Raw genomic sequence first — 10,302 nt, 5'->3', positions numbered from 1 at the left:
AAACAAGTAACCCAACCGCTGGGTCAAAACAACCCAAGTGCTGGGTTTGTCCCTATTTTACCCAGCACTGGGTTGTATTTAACCCAGCATTTTTTAGAGTGCAGTAAGGCCGATCAGAGAGGTCAGAGGTCACAAGCTCCTCCTTCATATCTAGTGTAGAAAAATCCTGACCACTTGTCACCAATATATGTGTAAATATCAGCACTGAGAATCCCCAGTTAACTTTAAGTCCACATTTTCTGGAAGAGCTCTGATGCCGAATCTCCTGCTGATCTCAGACATTACAGCAGAAAGCTCATGCCTTAGCACATCAACGAGGAGGTGGAAATCATCAACAGCATCATGTTCGACGCCGCTGAGGTCTACTTCAGAGAAGACCAGCATATCTGAGAGCTGCTGTGTGAAATGCTTCAACCACAAACCAGCATCAACACATTTCACTTGAAAATACAAAGTAGATTCACATGCTTTCTCCATGATGTTCTGCTGCAGTGATTCACTATTTTCCTTCAACTTGGGTAAAACACTGACAGTGAAATGATCAGTGATGTATCGACCGACTTCATATCCAATCTCTGGGTTTTTGGGGTTGTAGTTCATGCATGTAGAAAAATTCTCATTTTCTGCCAGTGTTGTCAGGATGTGCTTCTCCAGATTTGACCTGTTTTCATTCAGTGATGGACAGTTTGTTCTCATTTCGTCTGCCAGGTCAGCTGCAGTCTTCTTGTAGACGCTCCGCTCAATGGCCTCTATGAGTTTCTGACAGATGTTCTGAGCAAAAACAGCAGCTGATGCAGCTTCACGACAGTATTTCTGGAAAACTCTGTAGTACTCCGATCTCTGCTTCTCAACATAGTTTACAGGGTCAGCGATCGTCATGTTAATGCGCTTACAGATGGAATAAACCAAATCCATGATGAATTCATCCGTGAACACGTATTTCCCTCGTGCTTCCTGATATTTGGTCACTCTCTCGATGATAAAACGTGTGAGTTGTTGAATGCAGCTGATGTTGTAGCCCGTCTTTGAAATGTTGAACGACTGAAACATTATGTCTGTCTGCTGACCGACATCAATGAGGAACTTTCTTATTGGAGCGTCATCCTTTGCAGACAGCTTTTTGAGAGTTTGAGACACTTGAATCCCTTTTATTGAGGGCTTTTTGAAAATAGCACACTCGGGATAACTTGTCATGTTGAAAATATCGTTGTACCCATTGCTCTGTTTCAGTTTATACACAGGAGAACTTTTATAGATGTCACCAAGAACGAGATTTACATCTCTCATGATGTCCATGTCTTTGAGCCAGTGAGTGTTTCTGATGAGCTTCACCACACACTTTTCCCAAAACCAATCGAACTCCTTCTTCAGAGTTTCTTCATCTTTTGCTTTGCCTTTGAGTTTTAGGGCGAGTTCTTTGCTCTTTTCATAGACAGTGTTTTTTGGATGATTGCAGTGATCGACAGTCTTCAGGTTACGCTGCTGAAGAATCTCATTGAATTTCTGCTTCGTTTCTCTCACGATGTTTTCCTCAAGCACTCGGAGTTGGATTTCAAATGATGTCTTCCACCGAATCAGTATATCTGCATCTCTGTCGTTCTCGAAGAATTCCGACATAGATTTTTTCAATTCTTCACTCGTCTCCTTCAAGTCTCTTTGAAGATCAGTTTCCTCAACCTTGCGGATCCCTTCGTTTTCTATCTGGTTGAGTATTTTGATCTCGGTTTCCGTCATGGCACTGTAAAGACTCCAGGACCATTTCTTGTATTCGGCCTCCAGTTTTCTGTAGGCCGTGACCTTTTGTAATTGAAACCAACACAAATCATTGGGTAAAGAAAGCCTTGTTACTACTGTAAAGAGTTATTCCTATTGAAAACGCTATTACGAAAGGTTCATGAAAACTCACCTGTCGTGAAGCATCGATTTCAGAGCAGATCTTAATCTCTTCTTTCTCTCTTTCATACAATTTTCTCCACTTCACTTCTTCCTCAAGTCTTCTTTCAAGCTTATCTTGATACTGTTCTTCGAGGAGTTTCAGGATTCCGTCAAAAGACTTTTGTTGGTTTTCTCTTACGTTTCTTTCTTCATCCAGTCTCTTCTCCAAATCCTCTTGTTGTCCTCGTCTCTCTCTTTCTATTCTCTCTTTTTCCCTGATTATTCCCTTCGTTTCACTCTGGAGTCTCTGGTATCGTTCATCTAAAGCCTGTTTTGCTTTCTCATCTTCTTCTTCTCTTCTCGTCTGTTCCTCTAGTTTCAGTCTCTCCCATTGCTCTCGTTCTCTCCTCGTCTCTATTTTATATTGTTCTTTTCTCTCATTAAGCTCGCTTACTTTTCTCTCTCTCTCTTCCTTGTGATACTGTCTTTCATTCTCTATTCTGTTCATCATTCTGTCTATTTCTTTGTCGTATTTGGTCTGTAGATTGTCTTTTTCTTGTCTCCTGTCCTTAATTTCATCTCTAAGCATCTCTCGCTCTCTTTTCATCTCATCTTTCATCTGCATCTCCTGTTCCTTGAGTTCTCTTTTATATCTCTCTTCGGTCTCTCGGAATTCTTCTTCTCGTCTCTTTATCTCTTTGTCATGATTCTGTCTTTCTTCCTCTATCATCATCGTCATTCTTTCGGTCTCTTCTTCTAGTTTCTTCGTCAGTTCTTCTTTTTCTCGGTTCAGTTGCTCCAATGTTTCCATTAGGATCTTCATCTCTTGCTCTTGTTGTTTTCTTTCCATCTCTCTGAACATCTTACATGAGTAGAAACTCCCTCCATTTGCTGCCACCATGGCGTCTATCTTCTGCAGTAGATCAGTCACCTGTGTTCGGTCTCCAGTCTGATTATTATTATTGAACACATGGTATCTGTTTCCACACGCTTCCACAAGGTTCATCAAAGGAGATCCAGGTTTTCCCAAACACTGATCAATGGTTTTGTCCTTCAGATCATCTCCTCTGGTGAAGAGCACCATGGTGAACATTAGAGAGTGTTCACCAAACGTCTCTTGGATGATCTTCACAGTTATTGCCTCCTCTTGAGTGAATCTTTGTCCTACATTGAGCACAATGATGAACACATGCGGACCAGGCAGGATCATGGGGATGCAGTTGCTGATTTCCTTCTGGACCTCCTCATTACTCAGTTCAGTATCGAACAGTCCTGGAGTGTCGATCACAGTAACACACCGGCCGTTGATGTCGGATGATTCTCTCTGATTCTTTTTAGTAACTGACTCTTGAGATGTTTCTGCTTTAAACGCAGCTCCTCCTAAGATGGTGTTTCCTGTTGCACTCTTCCCAGCTCCAGTTTTTCCCAGCAGCACAAACCTCAGTTCATCTTCACTCTCTGTGTAACCTGAAAATAAGGAAATGCATTAGTATTTAATTAGGGGTGTAATGGTTAAAGTTTCTTACGGTTTGGTATGTATTGCGGTTTTGGTACGGTTCAGTATGGGGTAAGGGTGAATATTCTTAATGTGAGTATTTGTAACAAAAAATAAATAAATAAATGCAAAGTTTGCCTTAAGTTTTTTTTTTTTTTTTATTACTAGAAAAAAAAAAGAAGAAGAAAAAAAATTACTTAAAAGTACCTGTATCATTATGTATTATGTAAGGGACTCATAATATTTAATGTTCTTAAAAGAAATAAAATTCAGTGTACGTTTGTTGACAACAAACAACAGACAGATATCTGAGCGAGGATGGTCCGTGTACGTTTTGATAATTGTTTTTCAATTTGTTTTTTCGTTTGTTCAAAAAATCTAGTAGAAAAAGGTCATGACACGCCCCGTTCCGCCGATTGGTCAACCAAATCTGAACCTGTGACATCATCAGTTGTTCCTAGCAGTACCGATTCTTAAACTGTACGGGGCAGGTCCTAGATTGGGCTTTCTACACTCGACTAGTAAGCCAATTCTCAAATAACTGCTATGATGGCTTTTGTTCTACCCACTTAAATTATAGAAGTACTTGTGCTGTCCAATCTATAAAAACTGTGTCTGTTCCCCGAATAGTGAGGTCAAAATAAAAATGTAATGGAGGCTTTAGAAAAAAAAAATCTGATCGTGATTAAACCAGAAAAATGCAAAATAAATTAACAAAAACAATTTTTAAATTTTGGGCTCCTAAACATTAGATAACTCGCCCCCCAAAGCAGTTATTGTAAATGAAATGATCACAGATAATAGTTTTGATGTACTCTGCTGGACTGAAACCTGGCTCAAACCAAAGCTACGCACCATATGACTAGTAAGTCAAATCTCAAATAACTGCCCTGATGACTTGTGTTCTACCCGCTTAAATGATAGAAGTACTTGTGCTGTCCAATCTATAAAAACTGTGTCTGTTCCCCGAATAGTGAGGTCAAAATAAAAATGTAATGGAGGCTTTAGAAAAAAAAAATCTGATCGTGATTAAACCAGAAAAATGCAAAATAAATTAACAAAAACAATTTTTAAATTTTGGGCTCCTAAACATTAGATAACTCGCCCCCCAAAGCAGTTATTGTAAATGAAATGATCACAGATAATAGTTTTGATGTACTCTGCTGGACTGAAACCTGGCTCAAACCAAATGATTATATTGGTCTAAACGAGTCTACTCCACCAAGCTACTGTTATAAGCATGAGCCCCGTCAGACTGGTCGTGGCGGCGGTGTTGCAACAATATATAGTGATATTCTCAATGTTACTCAGAAGACAGGATACAGGTTTAACTCATTCGAAATACTAATGCTAACTCTTACACTGTCAGATATGCAAAAGAAATCTATCGTATCTCTTGCTCTGGCTACTGTGTATAGACCACCAGGGCCATATACAGATTTCCTAAAAGAATTTGCAGATCTCCTCTCAGACCTATTGGTTACTGTCGGTAAAGCGCTAATTGTCGGAGATTTTAACATTCACGTTGATAATACAAATGATGCATTAGCAAAACGTCACCGGGCCCACTCATCGTTTTAATCATACGCTAGATTTAATTATATCGCATGGAATTGATCTTACTGATATAGATATCGTACCTCAAAGTGATGATGTTACTGACCATTTCCTGGTATCGTGCATGCTGCGTATTACTGATATTAACTACATGGCTCCGCCTTATCGTCAGGGCAGAACTATTGTTCCAGCCACCAAAGACAGATTCACAAATAAACTGCCTGATTTATCTCAACTGCTCTATGTACCAATAAGTACACATGAACTAGACGAAATGACTAGCAACATGGGCACTATCTTCTCTAATACATTAGAAGCTGTTGCCCCCATCAAATTGAAAAAGGTTAGAGAAAAACGTACTGCGCCATGGTACAACAGTAATACCCATTCTCTCAAGAAAAAAACTCGTAGTCTTGAGCGCAAATGGAGAAAAACTAACTTGGAAGTTTTTAGAATTGCGTGGAAAAACAGTATGTCCAGCTATAGACAGGCTCTAAAAGCTGCCAGGGCCGAGCATATCCACAAACTCATAGAAAATAACCAAAACAATCCAAGGTTTTTATTTAGCACAGTGGCTAGATTAACAAATAACCAGACGCCACCCGATCTAAATATTCCCTCACAGTTTAATAGTAATGACTTTATGAATTTCTTCACTGATAAAATAGATAACATCAGAAATACAATAACAAATGTAGATTCTACAGCGTATAATACTTCAGCTTCATTCATCGCACCAAAAGATAAACTGCAGTGCTTTACAACTATAGGACAGGAAGAGCTAAATAAACTTATCACTGCATCTAAACCAACAACATGCCTGTTAGATCCTGTACCCACTAAATTACTGAAAGAGTTGTTACCTGTAGCAGAAGAACCGCTTCTCAATATTATTAACTCGTCGTTGTCTTTAGGTCACGTCCCAAAACCATTCAAGCTGGCGGTTATTAAGCCTCTTATTAAGAAACCACAACTAGATCCTAGTGAACTGGCAAATTACAGACCCATCTCAAATCTTCCTTTTATGTCAAAAATTTTAGAAAAAGTTGTGTCTGCACAATTGCGCTCCTTCCTGCAAAAAAATGATCTCTATGAAGAATTTCAGTCAGGTTTCAGGCCCCACCATAGCACAGAAACTGCACTTGTTAAAATTACAAATGACTTGCTTCTTGCGTCAGACCAAGGCTGTATCTCATTGCTAGTTTTACTTGATCTTAGTGCTGCGTTCGACACTATAGATCATGACATACTCATAGATCGATTACAAAACTATACAGGTATTCAAGGGCAGGCTTTAAGATGGTTTAGATCCTACCTGTCCGATCGCTACCACCTTGTTCATTTAAATGGGGAGTCATCTCAATTATCACCAGTAAAATATGGAGTGCCACAAGGATCTGTCCTAGGTCCTCTGCTATTTTCGATATACATGTTGCCCCTTGGTAATATTATTAGAAAATACGGGATTAGCTTCCACTGTTATGCAGATGATACTCAACTATATATCTCAACAAGACCAGATGAAACTTCTAAATTATCTAAGCTAACAGAATGTGTTAAAAATGTAAAAGATTGGATGACCAATAATTTTCTCCTATTAAACTCGGATAAGACAGAGATATTACTTATTGGACCAAAAGACAGTACACAGAATCTCGTGGATTACAATTTGCAACTAGACGGATGTACAGTTACTTCCTCTACAGTCAAAAATCTGGGTGTTATATTAGATAGCAACTTGTCTTTTGAAAATCATATTTCCCATGTTACAAAAACAGCATTCTTCCATCTTAGAAACATTGCCAAACTACGAAATATGTTACCTGTTTCTGATGCAGAAAAGCTAGTTCATGCATTCATGACCTCTAGACTGGACTATTGTAATGCACTGCTAGGTGGTTGTCCTGCATCCTCAATAAACAAGCTACAGGTAGTCCAAAATGCAGCGGCTAGAGTCCTTACCAGGTCAAGAAAATATGATCATATTACCCCAATTTTACAGTCTCTGCACTGGCTACCTATTAAGTTCCGTATCAGTTACAAAATATTATTACTTGCCTATAAGGCCCTTAATGGGCTAGCTCCTGCGTACCTAACTAGTCTTCTACCACGCTACAATCCATCACGCTCCCTAAGGTCGCAAAACTCTGGACTTTTGGTAGTACCTAGGATAGCAAAGTCCACTAAAGGAGGTAGAGCTTTTTCGCATTTGGCTCCCAAACTCTGGAATAGCCTTCCTGATAACGTTCGGGGTTCAGACACACTCTCTCTGTTTAAATCTAGATTAAAGACACATCTCTTTGGCCAAGCATTCAAATAATGCATATCATAATCTTGTACTGCAGTTATATCTGATCAAATGCACATTATTATTCTTTAGTTTGGGTTAAACAAATAAATTTTGCTTGGTTGGAACAGCAGCTACGCTAATTATGTCCCTATTTGTTTCTCTGTTTTTGCCACAGGATTGACATCCCGTGGTAACTAGGATTTACACAAGCTTCAGTCTGGATCCAGAACACCTGAGAAGAGATGATGCCAACCCCTCAGAGGACCTCAGATGATGCCAACCCTGAAACAACCCACCAGATCCAGTCTGTATCCAGATCAGATGGTCACTGCAGTCACCCGGATCCAGTACGTATTCAGACCAGATGGTGGATCAGCACCTAGAGAGGACCTCTACAGCCCTGAAAGACAGCGGAGACCAGGACAACTAGATGAACACCAGATACAGATGTTATTCCCCTGTAAAGACCTTGTCTCAGACGACCACCGGGACAAGACCACAGGAACCAGATGAGTCTTCTGCACAATGTGACTTTGCTGCAGCCTGAAATTGAACTGCTGGTTTGGTCTGGCCAGAGGAGAACTGGCCCCCCGACTGAGCCTGGTTTCTCCCAAGGTTTTTTCTCCATTCTGTCACCGATGGAGTTTTGGTTCCTTGCCGCTGTCGCCTCTGGCTTGCTTAGTTGGGGACACTTCATTTCCAGCGATATTGTTGACTTGATTGCAAATGATTGCAAAGATACTATTTAAACTGAACTGAGCTGAATGAAGACATCACTGAATTCAATGATGAACTGTCTTTAACTGGAAAATTAGTGTTTACTATTGTCATTCCTTTGAACAAAGTGACTGATCCTTATTTAGATAGTACAAATAATAAGTGTTTAATGCTTATTTTCTATTTATTTATTTTTTTGGCTGGACATTTTTTTGGGGGAGCACAAGGAGAATCTGGGGGGGCATTGCCCCCCCTAGCCCCCCCCTAGACCCGGCCCTGGCTGAAGGTAAAGTGCACACTCACTGTTTCCCTGGTGCTCGTGTTCTCGATGTTTCTGCGCAGATACCCGCGATCCTGAAGGGCGACGAGAGCCCCGGAGCGGTCGTGCTTCACGGGGGGGTTAACGACACCAAGCTGCGGCAGACGGAGACACTGAAGAGGGACTTCAGGAGCCTGATCGAGACGGTGCGCCGCACATCGCCCGCGACGACGATCATCGTGTCAGGACCGCTTCCCACGTATCGACGAGGACATGAAAGGCTTTTTGCTTTTTTTGCTTTAAATGAATGGTTATTGTCATGGTGTAAAGAACAGAAACTGCTCTTTGTTAATCTTTTCTGGTCAGGACCGCTTCCCACGTATCGACGAGGACATGAAAGGTTCAGTAGACTTTTTGCTTTAAATGAATGGTTATTGTCATGGTGTTAAGAACAGAAACTGCTCTTTGTTAATAATTGGAATCTTTTTTGGGAGCGTCCTAGGCTTTTTCGCGCTGATGTCCTGCACCCCAGCAGAGTCGGAGCGGAACTCATGTCGGACAACATCTCCAGGACGCTACGCACCATATAACTAGTAAGCCAATTCTCAAATGACTGCCCTGATGACTTTTGTTCTACCCGCTTAAATGATAGAAGTACTTGTTCTATAAAGACTATAAAGACTGTGTCTGTTCCCCGAATAGTGAGGTCAAAATATAAATTTAATGCAGGATATCTTATCGTGATGATCGTGATTAAACCAGAAAAATGTAAAATAAATGAACAAAAACAATTTTTAAAGTTTGGGCTCCTAAACATTAGATCACTCTCACCCAAAGCAGTTATTGTAAATGAAATGATCACAGATAATCGTTTTGATGTACTCTGCTTGACTGAAACCTGGCTAAAACCTAATGATTATATTGGTCTAAATGAGTCTACTCCACCAAGCTACTGTTATAAGCATGAGCCCCGTCAGACTGGTCGTGGCGGCGGTGTTGCAACAATATATAGTGATATTCTCAATGTTACTCAGAAGACAGCATACAGGTTTAACTCATTCGAAATACTTCTGCTTAATGTTAAACTGTCAGATATGCAAAATAAATCTATTGTATCTCTTGCTCTGGCTACTGTGTAAAGACCGCCAGGGCCGTATACAGATTTCCTAAAATAATTAGCATATTTCCTCTCAGACCTTGGTAAATGTTGATAAAGCACTAATTGTCGGAGATTTAACATTCACGTTGATAATACAAATGATGCATTAGGACTTGCATTTACTGGCCTAATAAACTCTTCTGGAGTCAAGCAAAACGTCACCGGGCCCACTCATCGTTTTAATCATACGCTAGATTTAATTATATCTATATATACATATATATATACATGGAATCGATCTTACTGATATAGATATCGTACCTCAAAGTGATGATGTTAATGACCATTTCCTTGTATCGTGCATGCTGCATATTACTGATACTAACTATATGGCTCCGCGTTATCGTCAGGGCAGAACTATTGTTCCAGCCACCAAAGACAGATTCACAAATAACCTGCCTGATTTATCTCAACTGCTCTGTGTACCAATAAGTACACATGAACTAGACGAAATGACTAGCAACATGGGCACTATCTTCTCTAATACATTAGAAGCTGTTGCCCCCATCAAATTGAAAAAGGTTAGAGAAAAACATACTGCACCATGGAACAACAGTAATACCCATTCTCTCAAGAAAGAAACTCGTAGAATTGAGCGCAAATGGAGAAAAACTAACTCGGAAGTTTCTGTAAAGCTGCTTTGCAATAATTAATATCGTGAAAAGCGCTATACAAATAAACTTGAATTGAATTGAAAATTGAATTCTGTGCAACCTAACGCATTTCACAGAAATATTTATTTCCGAAATATTAATCTTCACCCAGCCTGATTTATATAGCTGGGCGGAGTTAAATCAAAGTCCCTTGGTTAAATCTGTGTGGTGAAGCGGGAACGCCGTGTTTTGCCAGGATTTAAGTTATGAGTGTGCACAGCCAAAACGCTTAAGTAAAATGTTGATAAATAACTAGATAATAACTAACTAACTCTAATATAAGTAACGTCAGTGTAG

At 40.0% G+C, this 10,302-nt stretch overlaps 1 protein-coding gene across 1 annotated transcript in view; it reads right to left on the bottom strand.

The window, feature by feature from the left end:
• Positions 1-198: 198 nt before the first annotated feature.
• LOC107749002 (uncharacterized) overlaps positions 199-10,302 on the bottom strand; it is an 11,438-nt gene continuing 1,334 nt past the window's right edge. Inside the window, exons 2-4 of the mRNA XM_016564041.1 lie at positions 2,547-3,342; positions 1,907-2,228; positions 199-1,797 (exon numbers count right to left, since the gene is read on the bottom strand). Coding sequence (XP_016419527.1) covers positions 199-1,797; positions 1,907-2,228; positions 2,547-3,342 — 2,717 coding nt within the window. The remainder of the gene's footprint in view (positions 1,798-1,906; positions 2,229-2,546; positions 3,343-10,302) is intronic.

Source organism: Sinocyclocheilus rhinocerous, unplaced genomic scaffold (genome assembly GCF_001515625.1).
Source record: "Sinocyclocheilus rhinocerous isolate Xijiao unplaced genomic scaffold, SAMN03320098_v1.1 scaffold680, whole genome shotgun sequence".
Lineage (NCBI taxonomy): Eukaryota > Metazoa > Chordata > Actinopteri > Cypriniformes > Cyprinidae > Sinocyclocheilus > Sinocyclocheilus rhinocerous.
This window is presented reverse-complemented; position numbering and strand designations above follow the sequence as displayed.